The 24784-nt window shown below is 33.8% G+C and overlaps 1 protein-coding gene across 2 annotated transcripts; it reads right to left on the bottom strand.

Annotated features, from left to right (window-relative positions):
- Nucleotides 1–9: 9 nt before the first annotated feature.
- On the bottom strand, nucleotides 10–18033 carry LOC127838642 (complement C2-like). Of its 2 annotated transcripts, XM_052366495.1 has the most exons (14): nucleotides 17805–18033; nucleotides 15781–15927; nucleotides 14840–14958; nucleotides 9015–9093; nucleotides 8708–8821; nucleotides 7604–7765; nucleotides 5583–5729; nucleotides 4787–4905; nucleotides 3387–3465; nucleotides 3088–3204; nucleotides 2168–2329; nucleotides 1355–1419; nucleotides 792–941; nucleotides 10–533 (listed from the first exon to the last, which is right to left on the bottom strand). In XM_052366495.1, the coding sequence occupies exons 1-14, from the start codon at nucleotides 17866–17868 to the stop codon at nucleotides 297–299; spliced, it is 1761 nt and encodes a 586-aa protein (XP_052222455.1). In that variant the 5' UTR covers nucleotides 17869–18033; the 3' UTR covers nucleotides 10–296. The 2 variants fall into 2 exon arrangements, with proteins under 2 accessions (XP_052222455.1, XP_052222456.1); XM_052366496.1 differs by lacking the exon at nucleotides 3088–3204.
- Nucleotides 18034–24784: the final 6751 nt, after the last annotated feature.

Below are 24784 nucleotides of genomic sequence, written 5' to 3'. Positions count from 1 at the left end.
AGGCATTTTCTCACTGCTAGACGTAATTACAATTACTCTAGTTGTATTAGATGTACCTTTTAAGTCAAAATTATTGAAATTATGCTCTGAATAAAAAACAGACTCAAACTGAATGTGTTTGTAATAGACATTATACTCCAAATAAACATAAATTGTATTAAAAGTTCGTAAAATTTTAATCATTACAAGCATGCAATAGTTTCCCTGAAACTAAATTGAACTACTCATTATTTGTATTTGTAATAAGAATATTGGTATAGAAAAAAGCAAAACAAAGGGATTTTGTTATAGGGCCACTACTTAAAATACTCGTATTTACGGTATGGGAAACAAATCGGTTTTATAAACGAGTTCAGTGTTGGTCTGGTCTTGTTGATTTCACCCAAGTCCAAAATGGCGACGTCGTTATATCGGACTCCGTACTTCTCCGGAATACCGGTATAGTTCGGGTGAAAAATGACGTTGACAGGAGAGGTCATTTGCTGTTCGATGTCTTGGTCAAACAATTTGATTATTCCAAGACTCACGCTGATCTAAAAAAGAACAGACGTAGCTTTGGACGCACGTTATATGCATGGATAAGGACATTCATATGCATTTGACTTTTAAAGGCGATTGTTTCCCGTACAATACGCAATACACCATATAGGCCAGTATCTTGATATGTGGGCACATATATTTCCATTATTTTCCCTTATTAGTTTCATATAACAATATTTTTCCAAAATCAAACTGTATAGTTCTTATGTACACTGTATATGTGTCATATATGTGTCAAACTTTGTCGATACCTCACGGGTTGGGTAAGGGACCATCTCATTTGTTGTTTCGTTGACCTCTGACACGCATCTGGCCGCAGTTATGAAGAACTTGTCGCATAGCAACGCACCCCCGCACAATTTTCCTCGAGCGCCTATCCAACCTACCCATGGCCACGCTCCCTTCAAATGTATTTACACATTTTCATTGTGTTTGTTTAAGATTCAAATCGCTCATGAATGCACAAATGACAACACAATTACTCATAGTCTAACACAAATTATTATTTTTTATTTTAAGCTGCATTCAATCGAATCAAACCCACATATCGTAAATTGACAGTAAATAAATTGAACATTCGAGTATCTCACCGATACCTGTTTGTGCCTTAGGACAATTTTTTTATAATATCAACCATTGGTTACAGTTGAATTATTAGAACAAAGACATTAAAGGGAAAAAAAATTACGTTGTCAAAAAATGCTGAAACATTATTATTTCCTCATTTATTTTTATTAACAGTATACTGTCAATGAAAATGTATGATTTATATGAACCCATTTGTATTGTAGTCCTCTAATGCTTATTGGTTTACCTTGACGGCGTCTCCAGTATCTTGATGTACGTTTACTTTCCCGGGCTTACCGCACTCTCCAAAATCTGAAAATCCAAATATTCTAGCAGTATAGGCGAATCATGATCAAATTACATCAAGTTAACATAGACATATAAGAGAAGACAATTAAAGCACTATGACAAACAAACAGGACAATTCAAATGAATTACCTCGCACTCAAGCATGGTTTATTTATTTTAATTAAAACGGGTTATGTTCTTGTTTAATTTCACGAACATTTTGCATTCTGATTGGACTATCAAAAGAGTGAACTGTCTTATCTGAATGCGTGATTTCACTTCGTATAATATTATTTATATTATATTTCGCAACTCAGCATGGAAGTCCGTTGTTGTGCGTATGAAGTTCAATTCACAGTATATATCTAATATGTGTTGAAGCGGTAATTATACACAGTGAATATCGCTTTTCGGAAGCTTTTAAGGTGTGTGCTCTTTTGGGGAAATTACCTATATGGAATGCTATTCGATTCGTATAAAACATAACCAATTGATACTTCCGTTATGCTAGTAATTGCTGTTTAAACACTTTCTTGACATAACAGCGCAGAAAATCTTTGAAACACAATACGTTACAGCGTTAAACATATATTATGTCATTGTGTGGTGTATGAAGCTCATTTTCAATAACAAACAACCTATAAGACACCGACGCTTTTGTGTATTGTTCACCGATTACATTTGCCATAAGCATAATAATTATAAACGGCAGTTTCGTGTATGCTCTCATGTTGGCAAATAGTGTAATGAATACTCATATAAGGTAATGAACCAATATTTTTTCCAGCAATTGTGTCCCCAATCCTCCGCAAGTCCTTGAAGTCGTCGATAACGAATACGTGTTCGTGTGGAGGTTCGCTTGCAATTTCCCACAGCGTCTGGCGGTCGATGTTACGGCCAACACCAATAGCAAATATTTTGAACTTGCCATGCTCTGTAACATACAATATCGCTTCCACACTAATTGTCGATGTTTCATCACCCGGTCAAAAACACGTGTTTTACATGAATTATATCTAGAGGCCTTAAGTCCTAATTGTTTTAAATCGTCGTGTCTCAGACGATATATAGTGACCGGTAAATACAGCCAATGCAAAAAAATTCAATTCAGATTTGATTTGATTTATAACTGTGTAAAAAAATTGAACACTATATTGAACGAGCTATTTTCCTTTTAGAGACAGTTTAATGAATTTGTAAATGCGTTATATTACAGGTATTGCAAGTTATACAGGTGTCCCCTAACGTTGAACCGGTGTATTACCCATTTATTTTCCTTTACCCATTCCAATGTAAAGTTTCATAACCAAACGAAATGTTTATTTGACACATCAGTATTAAGGTTTTGTTAAGCATTTGCATACTGTGTTCCGATCTGTGTTGCAACAAAAAATGATATGCATACAAAGTGCGAATGATGTATTTATGTGTTTACCATCATGTTTAAAGTATTATTATACATATTCTGAGCTTGTACGGGGTTAAATGTACTTTACTGCCTTTTGCACCAACCTGACATAAATAATTGAGAATTCATACACATCTACATTTGTATACTACAAACATTTTTGATAATATCTTATTCAATTTTGAGTTATTTTAGGGGGTTTTGACGGACGCACGGATGGGCGGATATGCTATAGAACGGAGTGAACACATTCTCTTACGGGATATAATGTAGTGGTATGGTACCTTTAAGCATGTTTATTCTCCTTTTTAACATTGCTGTGCGATAATGGTCAGTGTCGATTGCAGCATCAGTCAAAATAAAAACGGTTCGATTTCTGTCCAGACCTCCCCTTGCAGCATCTACAAGTTAGTCAACATGAGGGAAGGTAATGCTTATCGTCTGTCCGTCTTTGTCTCTATTTGTAATAATGCAGTTCATGAAATTACTAGAATCGTGACAACATGTTAAATATAAGTTTAAGACCAATCACGGTTTAAAGTAATAATTCATTTACGAATTTATATTTCGCAATAAAACTTACTCATATGTATTAACCGCATATATATCTCGCTGAAAGCCCTGTCTATTGCCATCGTAAGAGATTTCCCACCATCTTTAGTCTGGAAAAAAAAGTTGTATTATCTGATGTCCGTGCAAAATCGTATGTTATGTCATTAGCATGTGAACATATTTACACGATTGGCGAAAACAGTTGCTGACTCTCACCTTTATGGATTGCAGCGATTGAAAATTTTAAATAAGTATTGGGTCGACTTTCATTATGTGAACATAACACCATGCAGATTGTATTTGGTCTTAGTTTGACTCCGATAGTGCATATTAAGACAATGCATGTGTTAATGATTAAATTGAATGCCTTTTCTAGTTGTATCATAAGCTTACAGTTTAGTACTAGACGTTACGATAAATGAATGATCATTATCCCACACACGATAACACAATGAGGAAACAAAACAAAGCCCGAGGAACACATGAAATAATTATGTTACTGCAGGATAAACATTTATTAATTGAAATGTACTTCAAATATTCTTTGGTTCATATGATTAAGTATAAATTGGACGAATCAGCTATGTTTACAAAAATGAAAGTTGTGTTGTTCAATAATTAACAAACAGTATGGGATGGGATTTATGTATGTTCCCAACACACCGTTTCATATAGGCGAATATTTATGCGATATATGGGGAACGCACAGTCCGCACATTCACCATTGTGACATAGCCGTATATTTTGATATGTGACCCAAAGTTGAAAATTGAGATTGAAAGTAAACACATGTAAAACGGCTTGCAAATGTTCGAGACAGACAAACCGACAGACATGGGACAGAGAAACAACTATAGCCATCACCAGCTACCAGCAGTGGGGTCCTAATAAGGTTTATCTCCTGCTGATGCGATATGATACGATTATACAAAGTATTATATTATTTTAATTTAACACTCAACGTGAACACATTCGTTTTTTACACCAAAAAGCTATACATAATTGGTATTGAAGTGTTGCCATATTGTTTTTCAATGTCTAGATTAGCTTCACAAAACATCGAGTTGCAAGACAATTTTTTATCTGCTTTATAATTGTTTTATGAAGTTGGTCATTTTTGTTGAGAAAATTTAAATGCGTATGAACATTCCTATATATAATCAATTAAATAAACCCCATAGTTTTCTGTTAATAGTTTGGACGTTACATACTTAAGCACATACATGTACATATTTTTTACTTGTCAAAGGGACATATTTGGTTCAAAATACAACACAATTAAAATGTTGCACTTGATTATGCATATGTGGTAATGATACAACACAATGATTAAATATATGATTCCTGTATGCATTCAAAGTTGCAATTAACGGATGCAAACATTACTAATAGTACTACAACTTATTTTTAATGTGCAAATGCGCATCATACCTTTATTTCGTTTATCTTTTTTATTACTGCATCAATACTTCTCACGGATGCATCATTCAAGTTGAAAACGAGTTTAGCATCTTGGTCGAACGTTATCAAGGCAAATCTAGTCCCATTGCCTGTGAAATAAATGCAAACACACTTATATACACTTCAGTTGAAACACATACACGGTAATCAGTTATTGTTTTCCTGAATCAATATTGACGCGAATAAAACCATGCATTAAAAGCGCACAACTATCCTTACATTCAAACCAGCATGCATTGGTGTATACACATTGTAAACAAGTAACCAGTGTTTTATTAGTAAAATTGTTTTAACACCAAATATCATTTTTTATTTAACCATTGTATAATGTAATCGGCTGAGATTATGAATTAAACCACGCTCCGAACGCTTTTGTTTTGTTTATTTCCTTACATAAAAACGTTTTTAAACATGCAATACGATCAGACAAATATTTGTGTTGCATCTGTTATAAGAACTAGATTGCACGATGGTAAATTAAATCGGGATTACTTTCTAAGCTGTTATATTGGGTGAATTACGAACACATGTTGTTCCTCATATTTTGGAAACCACATACATTGTTTTAGAGTAGTTCTTTTTCTCAAATACATTTCTACAACCAGACCTCACACCTAAATTTTTGGCGTATGTACTTTTAGACATACTGACATTATAAGTCAAACATTGTATCAAAAAGAAATGCTCATTGAAGCTGTTCACTATTTGTGAATATATAACTTGATATAAGTGTTGGTGTCAACATAAAGACACAATAAATGTGTACCTCCGTCAGCACTTGCTGACACTTCAAAGTTTTTGACAATTATTTTCATAAAATGTTTGGCCAGTTCCAGAGACACAATTCCAATCGTCGCTGACGTGTCCATGATGATTATGACGTCAAGTCCTCTTTCGCCTACGCTTGATTGCGCTGAAATATAGTGTCAACATATAAGAACGCATTTAGCGATGTTACTGATAAAATACAGCTAAAATCGTTTTATGACAAACAATAAGTGCAGTACAGGTCAATTAAGTATCTCCCTTTCCATATAGTATACGTTGGCATTTTGCGGAAATTCTGTCTTCTCTCTAGTTTGCGTTCACTCATGAAGGCTAATGAAACAGTTGTTGTGTCCAATCATAATTGCCCTAAATACAATATTCTCATTCGTCATTAAATATACTGTTTTAGTTCTTTGTCGCAGTATTCACCACGCCTGTATTCGGCTACAACATTTAAGAAACGTAAGTCCTAAATGTATTCCACTTTGTTTTACCAACCTGGTGAGTTGAAGTATTTCTATATCAATTTAATTATTGCGTAACATTGTATTTTGATAAGTGTGTAAAATTAACGCTATATTTACTTCATTTCGTATTTAATGTTGTGTTATGTTTGAAAAATGATCTTTGCACAGGTCTTTCAGTCGTGTGACTATATTGGTCGTAGTCAATAAAAGAATAAATATTCATTAATAGATTTTGTATGCAATGACCCCCCTGCCTCACACCCACTTCTCTAGATTTAAAAACACAATTTTGAAAAAGTAGTCGTGTTGAGAAAAAGTGTAATTATTTCATCAAAGGCCCACTAAAATTAGCTCAACTTGATTTATATGTATTACCCATAATCAGGATCAATTATTACTAAGGGAATTTGTGTAATCTGTGTAAATTTATTTTTTCATGAAGCTGTTTTGTTCATTTTTCCTATAGTTTGTATTGCCCCTTACGATCAAACATCATTGCAACCATTTCTAGGTACATTGATTTTATTTATTTACAATTTATTATAGTTTAGTATTTTATTTATTTAAATACAAAATAAAAAACGGCTTTGACGGTCACAATACTACTGAGATGAATTCAAAATACACAAACTCAGAATCTTGTTCAGAGTGTATAAACGGAATGGATGCTCCATGGTATCTGTTTCCCGGATTGTAACGGAAATCAATAATACTTGACGACCATACCAAAGCCATTAAATACACACACACAGAGCAATACATAATGTATAGCAGGTAGCCTTATGCAAGAGTTAAACTGTTTAATTAAGAATACTATAAGAATATATAATATGGTTTTAAAAGAAACTTAAGTCAGAATCTGTCGGCGTTGAACTTGAACTTAAATTTCCCAAACACCGGGTGTTCGAGCGGGTATAATTGTATGTAAAGAAAGAATAAAAATGACACATCTTAAGAAATGGTATAATCATTATAAAAATACAATGTTCATTTTGCACTGCTATACGGATGCGTAATAGCAAAACGGGATAGTTTATTAGCATCTACTTTAATCATGAATTAAGTTAGCACATTAGTTCGAATACCACAAGAGGTACAAACAAAACAATGTTTTATTGTGAGTACATATTTTTCTTAATTTCTTTATCAATTGAACACTGTTTCTGGATTAGTATACCAGATAAGAGGGAATTTGATTGCTTTCGTAAATTTCTATTTTAAGTGACATTTTTAAGGCAAAGGTACTTGTGGTATTTACGCATGCGGTTAATACAGAGTCTTACATTAATTGCAATTATACTGATTTTATACCATATTTCATTAAATGTATACATGCAAATTAACTAACATTCTCCTGAACAGTACCATTTCTATTCTAATACCCGACCAACTACGTAAATTTCGCAATGCATGCCTTATCTCTTGCTGGTAAAAATGCCATATAATTGCAGTAGACTTCGCAAAACAACCTTTAGCATAATACGCGGCAGTTTGTTTGTGTTCTCTCTTGGTGGCGAACAGAGATATGAATGTTCATAGAAAGGAAACGAACCAAGATATTTTCCAGCAATGCTGTCACCAATTTTCTGCAAGTCCTTGAAGACATCGATAACGAACATGTGCTCGTGTGGAGGTTCGCTGGCAATGTCCCAAAGGGTCTGGCGGTCGATGTTACGACCAACACCAAGAGCAAATATTTTAAACTTCCCATGCTCTGTAACATAAAATATCACTTCCAAATTGAATTTCGATGTTTCAACAATCTGTCATAAAACACTTCATATGCATTACTTTAACTACGAGGTCGTATGCTACTATTGTTTTTAATCACCACGGATCAAACCGAGAAACTGACGTTTATTGACCAGTTTATAAGGTTAATGCGAAACACCAATGCTAATATGATTTTTATACACACTTGCGTTATTTAATTAAACAAATTTTGATCAGGCTCGGGTCAGTGTTCTCTCTTTTTTAAATTAGTTGTTTTACAACGATATTTTTGTAGGTTAGGAAATTAGTGGTTGTCGAATAAGTACAGAGAAATACAGTTATTTATAAGGCTACGGCATTATTGCAAAGATGATAGGAGTCCCCAAATATTGAAACGGCGCATAACCGTCATATTGTCCTTTATCTTTTCGATGCAAAGTTTCATTATTTAAACGAATGTTAAAGTGTCACAAAATATTTCGTTTAACGTTTGACTGACGTTATCAGATCTCTGTTAAATCGCAAAGTGGTGTGAATAAATATTGCTATTATTGTCTTTTTGTTTTTATTGATCTAAAGATTATAATGAAGTGTGGTGTTTGGGTGTTTGGTGTTTTTTTAAATACACCCACCTTATTTGCACACATAGACAAAAACAAAATAGGATACATGAAACCAATGGAAGGCAATAACAACTACGTCATATATGAACTTTCTGTTTGATAATATTTAACGTTCTCTGTTAAAGCGTCGGTGTTCCAGATGTATTGTCTTTACAAGCAACAGTTATCTAATTGAAGATTATTCTATTATCATATATTAATTCTTTGGTCAGCTCATAAATAATCATCACTATGTGCAAGTTCTCTTACGACACATAATGTCACTTTGTTTACGGTAAATTCACCTTAAATTTATATTGTAATAGATCGAAAGAACTAACCTTTAAGGGCTTTTATTCTTAAATGTAACCTTAATGTACTGTGAACATTGTCGTTTGCAGTATCGGTCAAAATAAATACGGCTCGATTTGTGTCTGGACCTCCTCTTGTCACATCTACAAATAAGTTCAACAAAAAAATAATGGAATGCTTATCATCGGTCTATTTTGTCTTATAGTAAGAATGTAGTTCATAAAATTACTAGCTTCTTGTGAATAGGTTTAAATAGGTTTAAATATTTATTTTAAGAAATATCTCGAAATAATTAAATAATTAAAATACCAAATTTGAACTAACACTAAAACTTACCTTTAAATATGAATGGAAAATATATGTCGTTCACTGCCTTGTCTATGGCCGAAATCAGAGATTTCCCACCACCAGAAGTCTGGAAAAATTATTATTACAATTAGTAATAGTAGTTGTATTTGGTGACCGTGTTGTAAGATCGTATTTGTGTCATAAATATAGAAACACGTGTTGTATTATTGAGATTACAATTAAATTAAGTAATAACTAATAGTTATTAAGACATACACGTATACTTTAAAAGAACGACTTTGTTTATTTATCCCGTTTCAAGAATTATAAAAAGAACCTGAGTATCAAAGAACATTATAGGAAAAACATTAAGTCGTAGGTTTACACCTGACCTGAACTACAAGTCCACAACACAAAGAATCGACTGAGGCGCGCATCAAGAGAGATGCTTCTGATCTCGAGAAAATGCTGACAAGATTAGAACCTGCTCACCCTAATCAGCTGTTTCTACTCTTAGAAACATTGTCAATGGGATGATGGCTGCGTCACATGTGTAAATTTTCATGAATTTTAGGAGGTATAGAACAAGGTCATTCAATATATCATAGGACAGTCAACCTTTGCTTATAAATTTAAGAGAAAAGACGAACAAAAAATTCTTAAGAATAGCTCCGCCGTTAAGATTGCTAAAGAACGGGCTGTTCCAGCGTTTCCTGGTAGTGTCAAAATCTGGAGAGCTTTCCCTTAAAGACGTTTTGTCTTTATGAACTGAGCGCCCATCCGCCTGTCCTCTTTAAAGCCAAAGACATACGTCGTAATGCGGAAAAGCCTCAGACCATTCCGATAATTAGAGATCATGCTGAAAACGCAGCAAGAGAGGCTGTGCTGAACTGTATTCTTAAAACAGATTGTTACGTGCTTGATGTTGGCTCTTTGCTTTATTGTTTACCATGGAAAAGGGCGACACATACACCGCAATACCCGAATCTTATGCAGTTTTCATTACGGAGAAACGACAGTGGTGTTCGATGGTAACGAAGACGGTCCTTCTACCAAAGACAACTCACACCAGAGACGAGGAAAAAAGTGAACTCTATTGCGAGTTTCACAAAAGAAACAGAATACTCATGCAAAAGGAAGAATTTTTTGTCCACTGACAAAAACAAGGCAGCACGATGTCTCTGATTAGCACAGTTCTGTCTAAAAGGGGATGTAATGTTGTTGTGTCTGTCACAAGGGGGTGTAGATGTTGATATTGTTAAAACAACAGTGGGACGACCCAGTCATAGCGCCTCAACATTAATCGGCGAGGATACAGATTTTCTAATATCGCTCCTGCATTAATCCGAAAGGGACAATAATAATGTAAACAAAAAGTATAAGGAACACAATGTGTATCAAACCAACCTTTTGACAGAATGTTTAGGAGAGTTGCTCTTTGTTCATGCCTACACAGGCTCTGATTCAACTTCCAGAATTATCGTCAATGGGAAAATGTGAGCATTTCAAAAATTAATAAAATCTGTTTCTTTCATGAAATTATATGCTCGTCTATACCTCCTTCGAAACAAGTCTCAAGAGGAAATATCAAATCTTGGAATGTTCTTGATAGTGGATCTGTTTAGTGGCAAGATCAATGATCCCGTAGAATCACCGCTCCATAATATTTTTTAAAGAAAGTGGCTACTGCAGAAACGTTCGTCACTCCTGTGCGACTTCCCCGAGCATCACATGCAAAAGTATGTCATAGCAAACGCGTATTCTATCAAATCAGGGGATGGCAAATCATATGAAACCGACTGCATGGGAATGGGAATGAGAGAACGACAAATTAATTCCAAGCATGACCCAAAGCAATGCTGCACCCGAAGAACTATTGAAAATCATCCATTGTAACTGTTTTGTAGGATGTAAATCCTCTCGATGCTTCTGCGGACCCACCTGTACTGCTGTATTTGACCCTTGCCCAACTAAACACTGTAACAATCAAAACAATTCAGAAGAGGTCTGTAATGAAGACGAGGAGGACGACAACGACAGTTTAACGCTGTGGGACAAATGTTATAGACAAAGGTGAATGCGTATCAGGTGACAGTGGACAGCTGAATGTCATTAATTGGATTTCATGATTAATCAACTGCTTTGAATGTGCTATCACCAATTCAATTTGAGTGTCCTTTGTCTCCAAAAATATGGTGTTTGACAAATATATCATCACCTATGAGTAAAACGTGATGGACTTTCTTTTTGGGGCGGTGGCTATTCTTGGAGGCCATGTTCGATTTCTGTGTAACATAATAAATTACAATATGTATGATGATCTCAAAGTGTTCTTTAACCCCCGAAACCTGGGTATAGACACCAAAATCATCATATTTGAGTCGATCGTTACATAGTTATGATCATAAATAAGCTATAAAGGCCATCTTGAAAAAAAAATCCGGAGGTCGATTTCGGTGAACTTTTGATATGATATAAAATACCTTCTACCCTACCAGGATCAGAAAAAATACCTTTTGGAGCAATTTGTTTTTGTATTGTTTTGGTGGGGTGTAAAATATATATTGATCTGACTACTAGTTTTATTCATTTATGTGCGTGTTAATGCGTTACACCAAATAGGCCATCACACAAATACTATTAACGTTCACCGTTTCATTTGATACATAAATCTACATTCTTTTATCGAACATTGACATCGCACTGCGACTCAGATTGTATTCAAGTCGTTATATTCAAATATATGTGTTGTATGTAATACTATTTTGCTATTGATTCCTTTACATGTTTTAAAAAAAGTATGTGCTATAATTGGAGCTATCAATTATAATGATTAATACCCTAACAAAAATACAGCATTGACAATAAATACATATTTTTATCTTACCAAGCATTAGCATTATTAAAGTATTCATGAAGTTACTGTGCTTATACAACATACTTTCAATAAGTGTCGTGTTAAGGTATAGAGTAAACCAGGCTTATTTCTCTAAACACTGATGTAATTTCCACCTTTACATATTAGTACACTACGTCTAGTGTGATTTCTTCCTTAAACACAGTCCCACCGTGGACAATTTTTCGTCAGCGTGGACAATCACCGTGATCTGTAGGTCTACTATCGTGATAGATCGCTTTGACGTCGAGTGAGAATCGCGGGCGTTATCGAGAATTCGATTTCCACCGCGGCCACGGGGGTTCGCGGTGAAATATAGGTTTGTATAGTTTCTGCATAAGGGTTTACTTGTTGTTTATTTAAAGAATTGTTTTTGTTTACATTTCGAACATGCTTTCTCGTCTGTGTACGTATAGCTTGCCAATAATTTAATATAAGGATGTTAAATGTATGTGTAATTTGATATCAGAATATTTTAGTGATTGTCTGTTTTATATGTACATGTATTGATTCGAATATACATTCCACACGTCGGTAAGTAAGTACTCAATTCGGTGATATGTAAATGCAAAAATAGCATCTGTTATGTTGGCGAGTGACTATGTCTTTGCCTGTTTTGTTCGTTAACACGATCATTTCGTCACATATTTTAAATAAAAATGTAGTCAAAGGAATATTGTGATTAATATCATTTATTTACAATAGTTTTATTGACATTTGGTTCCTTTGATATCAATTTTTGTGAATAGCAAAAACAACAGGTTTTTTTTTATATTTCAATTCACGCGTCACCTTTATGTCTACCGTTTTCCAGGTATAGTTGATAACTACTTTATTGAGTTTAAAAAATATAATGGTTTGTAATGAGTCTCTGTTCAGGTCAAATTATAGTTTCTTTATTCACAAACTACCCTACTATCAAAACGTATATCTTCGTTTTAGCGAGTAGATTAGAGTGCGAATATTTGTTTTGATTGTAATAGAAAATACATTCAAAATTAGAAGAGGCATGCAAATTCCATCTGTACAGGTTCTGTTATGTGTAAATGGATGTAAACATTAAATTATCCATCTTTTTTATTAGATATTTTAAAATGATGTAGAAATCATTTGTTATCAATATTTTGTAAGTAAACAAACATTTATTTTGTATTTGTATACGGGACATATACAATAAAGTGATTTAATATATTAAAAATTCGTATTTGTAATACAATCACGTATTTTAATGATTGTTTATAACAGAAATAATAAAACTCTCGTCAGCGTTGTTATAACGTCCTTATTTTCCGAAAAACATATTCTTGGTCGTACCTGAGATAAAAAGGAAAAAAATGTTTTAAAAAAGCCCCATGTGATATTATGACTCGTTCAATTCACCGCGATTTGTTATCAACATTTCTTATCGAGACATTATATATTATATATATACATGTACATTTTAGTAAACAGTGATTTACATGCACATCAATCAAAGCGAACATGTATGTGTATAACGTGATGTTATGCATAATAATATTGTGGTTAATAGCGATCTTCATATTATAAGTAAATCAATATTGATCATTATGTTGAGATTCCTTTGTATAATTACAAAGTTACATATGTTTACATATGTATCAACATGAACTTGTTATAAACAAAGCAGAGGTGTACAAATAGTCACTCGCCAACATTACAATATATATTTTCGCATGACTATGATATACAAATATCACTGAATTGAATACTTACTTCCGATGTCTCGAATTTACACATGTATTCTAATCAAAAGATGTCACACTTTTTTTTTCACCAAAATAGTCAGATATCAAATTACATGCAATATGTTTTTATAAAATTATTTGCGAGCTTTATCACGAACGAGCAAGCATTTTCAGACTGCAAACACAAATAAATCTTCATTAAAAAAAGTGAAATTTTAAACAGAAACGTTTGAAACGTAACATGAAGCATGAAACGCAATCTTTACTCACGCTCGATGTAAAACATGTCAAATGATTCTTTAAGAGGGTAAATATAATAGAAATGTTAGAGGGTAAATATAAAAGCGAAGAGTGGAACAAATGACGATTTTAATATACAATATTACATACAAATGAAACAATATATATAAAATTGCATGTTTATTCACATGAACATGTATTTCACCAAAATTACCGAGGCCAAAGTGGTCCACAGCGATCGCGGTAGTTCACCGTGAAATTTATTTCCCGATAACGCCCGCGCGAGTTCTTATCAACATAATTTATCGAGCCTGTCACCGCGATTCGACATGGCAACATCACTGCATTCCACGTTGTTCCACGGTGTATCGCGTTTACGAAAGTATTGCACACGCTGGGCTGAAGCACGGTGCTGCCCGGTGACCATAATCATGAATAAAACCATTGCTCTTTTCTAAGCAAGTAGGGTTATAACTCGGAAACGCCTCGTTATGAAAATGAAGAACAACAATGTACTTGAAATATCATTTTAAAGTTTGACCATGACATTTAATGTAGCAATGTGGTTCTTGCGTCCGACGCATCTTCTCGAATTGTTGAATACAGTATTATAAATCATTAAATGCATGGTCCAGTTAAACAAGCTCTATTTCGACATAAAATTGCATTTTTTTTACTTAAATAGCGACATTGAACTTAAGTGCAGCAACAATATTCTTAACAAAACTCGTTGCTTTATATAAGTATCATTTTTTATAGTTTTTTAAATCCTTTCATGATGAAGGAAGAGTCTTTTGAGATCTATATTTTTTACAACAAAACACCTGTATTTTGACCTTTAACCATAGTGTGACCTTGATACAGAGAATAGCCACAATTGTTGTTGTTCCGAATTGTTATACTAGTTTGTGCAAAAGATGCATCCAAAGATTTATATATCTGAAACCTATTTGCTTTCAAAGTAACTTTGACATTGAACTCTTACAATATTGATCAAGTCACTTTTTGAATGAACCCAAAGCGCATCATACCTTTATTTCGTTTATCTTTTTTATAACCGCATCAACACTTCTCACAGTTGCATCATTCAAGTTGAAAACGAGTTTAGCATCTTGGTCGAACGTTATCAGAGCAAACCTGGTTTCATTGCCTGTGAAATAACAACGATTACACACAAACACTAAACATCTGAAACACATGCATGTACACGGTAATTATTTTTCCTGAATCAATATTTCCGCGAAGAAAACAATGCAGTGCAAGCACACAAAGATACCTTCATGATAACCTGCATGAATAAATTGACGTTTATAAATTGCAAACAAGTTACGAGTGTTTTTTAATTTAAGATGTTTTAAGACCAAATTTAATTTTGATTTGACAATTAAAGTATGTTTATCAACTAGTATAGTATATTTGCTCTATAATCTGTTAACTAAGAAGCATGCGGAAGCTATTGAGGCATGTTGATAATAATGTGATCAGCAAGCACAACGATCTGCAACACAAGTTTCGTTTAAGCCATACCAACATCTCTGGATTTTTAAGAAAATATGTGTCGCTTTGTGTCAGTTATTGCGGTTTTTACTACAGGTTTGGAGTGACGATACGTAAGAAAAAACAACGATGGAGAAAGCCCGATTAATTTAATAAAACACATCGGAATAACAAACCGTTGGTTAGTATCGCTATAACCAGCAATAACCAGTACTAAGCTGGACAGTATTGAGATTATACCACCAATCAATACCATGCATGTATATATCAATCATCAATATAATTTACGATGTTTATATTATTTTACTATTTATTACGCCTTTTTGATTTCAGCTTTGCGTGTCTGCATAAATGAAATAATAAGTCAAACGTTTAATCAACAATGAAAGCTCATTGAAGGTGTACATCATTATCGAATTAATAACTTGAAGTGTTGGTATCAAAATATTAAGGGAAAAATACAATACATGTGTACCTCCGTCAGCTCTTGCTGAAACTCCAAAGTTTTTAACAATTATTTTTGTAAACTGTTTGGCCAGTTCCAGAGACACAGGATCGATGCTCGCTGACGTGTCCATGAGGATGATGACATCAAGTCCTTTCTCGCCTACGGTCAATTGCGCTGAAATATAGTTTCAAGAGATCAAAGAGAATATAACGATGTTTCTAAAAATAGACAAGCAACATATATTTATGACAAACAATAATTTTAGAACTGTCAATTTTGTATCTCCCTTTTACTATAATAAACGTTTATTTTGGTTGGAGTTTCATCCGTCCCCTTGTTTGGGTTCAGGCATGAAGGCTCGTGAAACAGATCTTATGTCCAATCATAATCAAAAGTTGCTCCTGATGCAAGATTCTAATTTGTCATTCCATATAACTGCTTTATTTCTTTATGAATGTTCTACAAATGCTTGCATTCAGCCAAAACACAAGTAAAATCAAGTTCTAAATGCGTTCCACTTTGTTTTACCAACCTGGTGAGTTCAAGTACTTTATATTAATTTAATAATTGCGTACCTTGCCTTATGATATGTGTGTCCAATAAACGTAATATTTATTAAATTTCGTATTTAATATTATTGTAGGGTGTGCTCTGTTTGCAAAATTGTTTGTATTGTTTTCACTCACGTCTTTCCGTCGTGTGACTATATTATAAACCCACAACATTAGAAAATTTTGAAACAATTTTGAAAAAGAAATCGTTTTGGAAATTAGTGTAAGATTTAACCAAAGGCTCATTAAGAAGTAGTTTAACTAGATCTATATGTATCAACCTGTGTATCAATCAGGTACAATTGATTAAAAGCGAGCCTTGTGTAAGCTCACTAACTTATTTCCAAAACAATTTTTAATTTAAGAAAGTTGTTTTGCTTAGTTTTTCATATTTTATATTGCTCTTTACGATAATAAAATAATTCTAACTTTTTCTGGACACACTGATTTCATTTATTTGCAATCGATATTTTATTTAAACATAAAAGCAGTTTTGACGTACACAATACATGTACCACTATGATTGATTCAGAATAACTCAAGCACATTTTCTTGTTCCGCGTCTTTACACAGAAAAGAGTGTACTTTAGTGTCGCTCGCATTGTAACGAAAGTCAAAGATACTTGACGAACATAAAAGAAGTCAATTTCCCAGCCATTGAATGCAGTCACAACTTTCACAACGAGAAATACAGAATTTATACCCGGTGGCCTTATGCAATTATGAAAATGTTCTTTTTAAGAATGCTTTAAATGTATACCATAATTATGGTATAAAATGAAAATGTAAGTCAGAATCTTTTGGCGGTTATTAAACTCAAATTTCCAAAACATCGGCTATTCGAAGAGGGAGCGGTCATATTTGTCAGTGAAGAAAGAATACACTTAACAAACCTCAGGTACTAGTTTACCATTATAAATGAAATGTATATTTAGTAATGGAGTATGCATGCGCACAATCGAAAACGAGGTAGTGTAGTAAATTGTAATCGAGGAAGGAAGTTTGTGAAGACATGAGTTTGAATGCCAAAAGAGGCACGATCAAAACATATTTTTATATATTGTGTAAAATATTTGTTCTTATTTGTATTATCAAATTGATTAGTATTTCTAGATTAATGTATACAATAAAATAGGTACATTCATTGGTTGGGTAGATATTTTTATAGGGAGAAATACAGACGATAATCACCTTGAACGTGTCTCATTATGATCAGATATTTCTTAATCACACTCTTCACCATAGTTATGTGCATTGAGATAACACTTCATCGATTTTTTTGTTTCTTACATATTTGACATTTGTCAGTAAAGATTGCCAGGCATTTACATTGCTTCTTGCGTGTTGTAAAATTACGCTGCCGAAACATTAAATAAAGTTAACATAAAGAAAGTAATTTGTTGTATAACTGCAAGCGGTTAATACAGAATCTAACGATAATTATAATACGACTTATTTCATACAACATTTAATTTAACGTATTAATGCAAATTAACTTACATTCTCCTGAACAGTGCAAAGTCCATCCTAATATCACACCAACAACGTAAATTTCGCAGTGCATGCTTTATCTCTTGCTGGCCTAAATGCAGAATGAAAACTTGAGGACTTCGCCAAAAGGCACTTAAAGATGCGATTTCCTGTCGCAAATTGTGCTGTTGATATTCTAGCTACTTAATAAATTCTTCTTGTTTCTACTTGATACCATTATAGCTTTGACAATAAACATCACGAAGTTTCTCCATGTTTACATACATTATTATGAAGCAAGAATGCGCTATCAGCACAAATGCAGAGAAACTATATAGCTTTTTCCAACCTTCAGTGAAGATATAGTTACTTCCGTTCATGTGTTGTTGACTTTTTTGCAAATTATGTTTGCATTTCACCGACTAACGCGCACTTACAAGTAAGTAGCTATGTTCGTATTTTAATTTGTGACAATTAAGACTTATAAAGGCGCAGTCTATTTTCACTGCCGGAAACACACAATCAAACACAATTTGCTAGTTATTCAGCTGTTTATTTAAAAGACTTTTTCGTGTTTTTTAAAATAAGTTTTCGGTATGATGCTAAAAAGAAAATTGTTTTTGTTTCAAATGTTTCGCTACGTATTTATTACTGTTGCTTTTTAATGAAATCATTAAAATATAATGAATTACTTGTACAGTTCTGACTGAGTTATCGATAAAAAAATAAAATACCGAAAGTATAAAAACATTTTTAATTACACGTTACATATCTAACAATATACCATTTATTAAAGTAACGCATACTAGCATACTATAAATAGATGGTAACGTGACTGCGTTATTACCATTATAGTAAGGCCATTCACTCACCCCTTGCCTCAATATTGGGGGCATTTTAAGTATAAAAAATAGAGTAGCATAGTTTCCAAGTGATGGTTTGTCCCAATATGTGTTCCTGCAAACCACTATTGTTTGAACCTCAGAAGGAAAGATTGTATTACAAAAACTAGCCATAATTAAGTACATTGCATAGCCATTCACTCTATTATTTTTAAGCAAAATAAGACAAGCTTCTAATCGGCATATTTATTATCCGCACCAGCACCACCACGATCTTCCTCACCACATTTTTGTCTAACATCTAGGTTGTTCATTGTTTTGTTAAGTAAGTTTTATTGATAAAAATCAAGGACACAGCAACAGCATTTAAACCTCATTTAGCATTTGTATTTAAATTAATTATAATTATCATATAATATTTCGTATATCCGTAATAATGATTCAACATCAACATAAAAATTAACTTCATAATTATACAAGAATCACAAAATCGATACAAAATGTATCATATTATATAACATCTAAAACATGCTATTCTGTAATAACCGTTCTGCCATAAATTAGGATTTCCATATGAAGATGTGCCAAATTTAAGTTTCAAATCATAAATATCAAGTGAATACACGGATGCAAACAGATAAAATAGTGCACGCAAAGAGACACATCGAACGGTTTTTATATTTCAAACATCAAAGAAAATGACAACTACAGTATCAAATTTGTATAATTGCTTCAATGGTACAGTCGTGTTTTTTATGTTTGACATTTATAAGTTGACTTTCAGAAGATATTATACCTTAACTTTAAAGAAAAAATTGCAAGAATGAGCAAGAAACTATTGACTCGTAAAACAAACACACGTTGCACCCAACGGACAAATAATTTTTCTAAAAACAGTCATTTAACATTATTTAAGGATGTGTGTGGTTGTCTGCCCCTGACAGTACCATATTTTGTCTTGCAAAGCTATGCGTGTTGAGATAAAGTCGATTGCATACCTTAGCTGATCACATTCACTAATTGAATGACATTTTGGTGTTTTGATGTGTAGTCCAAAATATATAGAGGATATTTATTGGATTTGTTGGAATGTCGATTTAAATTCACTAGTGATCATAAAAAATGATATTTTTTATGATCTCGAGTGAATTAAAATCGATATTTAACCAAATCCAAGATTTTTTTTTTATTGAATGCTTACAAATGATTATTGTTTTTATTTTTGCAATTGCGGACAATATTATTCCCGTGTGTCGCCCCTAAATGTTATTTAATGTATGTTCAAGGGAGCTTATCCTTATGTTTTATAAACATGCAATGCATAGTAATCGCCATTGGTAACATTGGTGGGATCACAATCGGGAAACCAAAGATATCTCACAATAGTTCCAGTTAAACGATGAAAATTATCGTTAATGTTCATTGTTATCTTTCACTGTTTGAAACAGTTAAACGTCAGTTTTTATTCACGCATATTTCTCTATAAACCACCCGAAAGCATTAAATAAAGTGTGTGTTTTAAATTAATTGCTTTAGATTTAGTCTAATAGTATCACCGTTGCATCTACATTTACTCTGTGTGTTTATGCATGTAATGCCATGAACTGTAATGTAAGGGACACAACTTGTATTGTCTTGTTAAAGCATGCAGTCATGAGTTATTTGTTTTGAGGTGTGTGAATCTATGAATAAAGTCAGTTGTGACTTTCCCACCAGCGAGTTCAGAGCAATTACATGGTGTCAGAAAGGTTGTGAATAAATAGCTGGAATCCAGAAAACAATAGATGCTAGACAGTTACATGGAGAGAAAGTTGGGTCCTTTTTCCTAGTTTCTTCTTCCTTTTTTAAATAAGGAATAAGGAACTGTTCCTTATTCCTTATTCAAGCTTAACATATTTTACATAGGGTTTAAAGAAAAATAATGCATACAATTCTTTAGTTATTAAAACAAAATCACGCGCAATAACGTAAAGAATTACGTTACATATTAATGTTTCTTCTTCCCGCGTGTTTAAACCGAACCGATATTTTCTTATACGAATACTAACTTCGCATTAACAAAACCTAAAGCTCATAACATTATTTTACATATATGTGATGTGAACGTGCAGTCTTGTACATTTCAACATGTTTGGTTTTATCTATAATCCAGTTCATTTTACGGGACTGAATAAGGAACAAGTAACTAGTTCATTATTCCTTATTCAAGCCTAATAAGGAACTGGGGTTAATCTTTACTTACATGTAAAACTAAGTAGAAATGTATTGGAATTTGTATTTTAAATAAAAAACCTATAATTAATGATGTCCATTTATAGGTGGTTAATCTTATATCAATTTCATTGTTGTTTAAGTAAGAAAATGCTCGTTCCTTATTAGGCTTCAATAAGGAGTACGGGACTGGTTTCTTGTTCCTTATTCAGCCGCGATTGCACTTTTATATCACATACACATAAAAAAGTGCTATATGCTTAAGGTAGCGCGACGAAGAAACATGAATATGTAACGCAATACCTAAGGTAAATGTGTTCGAGTTATTTTGTTTTGATTAAATTCAGAATTGTAAGCATTTTTTTCTTTAAAACCCTATATCAAATATGTTAAGCTCGAATAAGGAATAAGGAACAGTCCACCATTCCTTATTCGAATAAGAAATAAGAAACTATGAAAAAGGAACTAACCTACTCTCCATGACATTTATTGATGAAGTTTTAAACAACTGGTTAGAGTATGACTGCAAATGGAATTAGAAATTTGCCGGAATTTAATTCAGGAGATGCTGGAGCCGCATAGCGGGAGATTTGCAAACGTTATTTTGTAGTTCACGTGGACACATCAAGTCTGCATGGCAAACCAGGGAGTTGGAGTATTATTATCCAATATGGGTCGTGAATGCGTCAAAATTTATTATTCGTTTGTATGGATGCCAGAAGTATTTTCAGAAGATGACAGTGGTGTTCCACCCAAGCCCGCAGAAGATAGCTATGGTTTCGACACTGTGCTAACAAAATTTGATCATGATTTTAGTGTCTACAACTTTAGAATATAAAGAAGTGAAACTCCATCTGCCGGAGCAGTATTGAATTTTCATTATACACAATTAGTTGGTCTTTTATTTTAGGCCGGGCAAGTGACCAAATGCCAAAACAGCACAAAACAGCACAAAACAGCACAATACAAAACAACATACATGACACATAAATGAATAAAGCTGGGGACACCGCCTTGGAACGGTCAATGCAAAGCATTGGGAGTTTAAACCGGTTTTAGAGCGCTCAACCTAACACTTGGCCCAGCAATATTCATGATACATGTACGTGTAAATAAAATTTAATCTCATAGCATTGTAACTCAAATTAAACAATAATAAAAGGGAATTAAAACGCATTCAATTTAATTACCATTTAATTACTCAATGGTAGGAAAGAGATCAGAGCAACAGAACTACAACTTTTTGAGGAACGATGAAATGAAACTAAGAACAAGTGTCAGCTACATTCCTTCTTTATAGAAAAAGATTTAGGAATATTGCATCATAAAGTTAATAATTCAGATCATCATCACGCAAATACAGGAAGAAGCGGCAATAATGGGTGTAAAAGTTCCATATTACATTGCTTGGTTGTTTATGTGACTGCAAAAAAAAAATACAAGAATTATTAAGCGACAGGAATTTCTGAGCAATAAAAGGGGTTAGTAATCTGTTATGGACTACACAGCAAAATTGCAACAATAAGCTCAGTACTGCAAAAATGGAGCGCAAAAGGATGGTTCGATATGTGACATGATTATTAATGAGATAAACGGCAAAAAGTGTTCTGAAAAGCTCATAGAAATTCCAGCAGACCAATTAACATTGGACAAACAAATGGCGATTAAATGAGTAACAAGAAGTGGACAGTAAACATGAAGGTCAACAACAAACTTTTGTGTTTGGAGATAGACAGTGGTGCACAATGAAAAGTGCTCTCGAGACAAATCGCTGCGAACTTTTGTGCGGAATTCCTAATATTAAAGAGTGATGCCCGCATAAATGGTGTAAGCGGAACCCTGATCAATGCCTTTGAAAAAAGAACTTTACCAGGCGAATACAAAAACATGAATCACAATTTAACATTTCAAGTGATTGATGGCCAAGGAAACTTAAATCTGTTGGGCAGACATGATTCAGTTAAACTAGGCCTCATCATGAGAGTAAATAGTACCCAAATAGAAATAGAGCAACTGATAGAAAAATAGAATGATGTTCTAGGCGATCAAATTGGTTGTTTGCCAGGGGAGTATGACATCAAGATCAATGAGACAGTGGCACCTGTGGTACATGCACCTCGTAAAGTTCCAGTACTTATACGGGGTGAATTGAAAGAGCAGTAAGACCATCCTGAGTTATGCAAAATAATATCAAAATAAACAGAGCCGAGTGAATAGTAAGGTATGCGTGAGAAAAAAAGAATGTTAAAGTTCGCATATGTATTGATATAACTTATTTGAACAAGGAGATCATGCGTGAACACTATCCAATGAACACAATTGATGAAATTGAAACAAGATTGCATGGAAGCAAATATTTCACTACATTGGATGCGAACATGGGTTATTTGCAGGTGAAATTGACTGAGAATAGCTCAAAACTCGCAGCATTTAACACACCATACGGTCGGTACCGATATAGCAAAATGCCGATGGGTGCACGGTGTTCCGGTGAAGTGTTCCAGAGAGAAATGGAATGCATTTTGGAGCAACTAACGGTGTGGAGATCGTTGTTAGATATTCTAGTCCATGGAAATACCATAGAGAAACAAAATATGAGGCTACGAGTTGTACAAAGAGAAGTGTGTATTTGCACAGCCAAAAGTGAATTACGTTGGTCACAAACTAACAGGAGAAGGGCTGAGTCCGGCAGAGGAACACATTGCGGAAGTGAAAGAGCCCGAGAGACAGAGTGAATTGCTTATGATACTAGGACTGCTTTCCTATGTTGCTAAATTTATTTCTGGATTGAGTGAACTGAATGCTTCTCTACGAGACCTTAACAATAAGGAAAATTGTAATTGGCCAAAATAATTAAGAGAAGACTTCAAAAGGATCAAGGAGACGCTGATGTCCACAGAAGTCTTACGTTACTTTGTCGTATCAAAACCGGTTAAGTTAACCGTGGACGCATCAATGAGAGGTTTAGGAGCTGCAATAATTAAAAGTAATAGGGAAGTAGCATATGCATCTCGTGGTCTTACATCAGCAGAACAGAAGTTTGCTCAAATAGAAAAAGAAATGTTAGCGGTAGTATTTGGCTGCGAGCGATTCCACAAACTACTGTACGGGAATAAAAGGATCACAGTGGAATCCGATCATAAACCACTTGAAAACAAACTGAAGAAACTCATCCATACAGCACCATTACGGATACAAAGAATGATTCTGAAGTTACAGCCATGTGAATTCATGTTGATTCATAAGAAAAGGAAAGAGATGGGTCTTGCAGATTGCCTGAGCAGAATGCCACTAAATGAAGAAGAGAAATAAACAATGGTTGATGAACTGATGATACTCGTGGCAGAAATGTTTTGCATGTACAAATCATGTAAAGATAGCAAATGCAATAGCAGATGATGAACAGCTACATATAGTTAAACAAATAATCATATCAGAATTGCCAGAAACGCGCAATGAATTGCAGGATGAAGCAAAACCATTTCGGGAATTTAGAGATGTTAATTTAGAGACGAATTGTCAATTAACAATGCCGTTTTGTACAGAGGTCAGCGTGTCTGCATTCCAATGAGTCTCATTTCTGAAACAATGAAACCTGAATCCCGAAACACCAACAGGAGGGAGACATGCAGAATATGTTCAAACATCGCCATATCCTCATTCGCCCATCGCTAAGGCTGTCGAAAGTGGACATGAGTATCGCAATGAAACGGCTATGATCATAAAAAACAGAGTCCCATAATGTCATTGAAACATACGATGACACAATACCAAAATTACCGATGGTTTCCAGTGATTTGCAACATAACGGTCGAAAATTGTCAATGAGCAACAGAGATTTTGCAAGAAACGACAGCAATTTGCCAACGACAGAGAATTGCAAAAAGAGCAGCTATCAGTGCAACGCCAATCAGCATAGCAGCGAAGAATCTAGTTTAATTAAAGTACTTAAGCAAG

This window comes from Dreissena polymorpha, chromosome 7 (assembly GCF_020536995.1).
Source record: "Dreissena polymorpha isolate Duluth1 chromosome 7, UMN_Dpol_1.0, whole genome shotgun sequence".
NCBI lineage: Eukaryota > Metazoa > Mollusca > Bivalvia > Myida > Dreissenidae > Dreissena > Dreissena polymorpha.
Note: the sequence above shows the minus strand (reverse complement) of the source record. Positions and strands in the feature narration are given on the sequence as shown.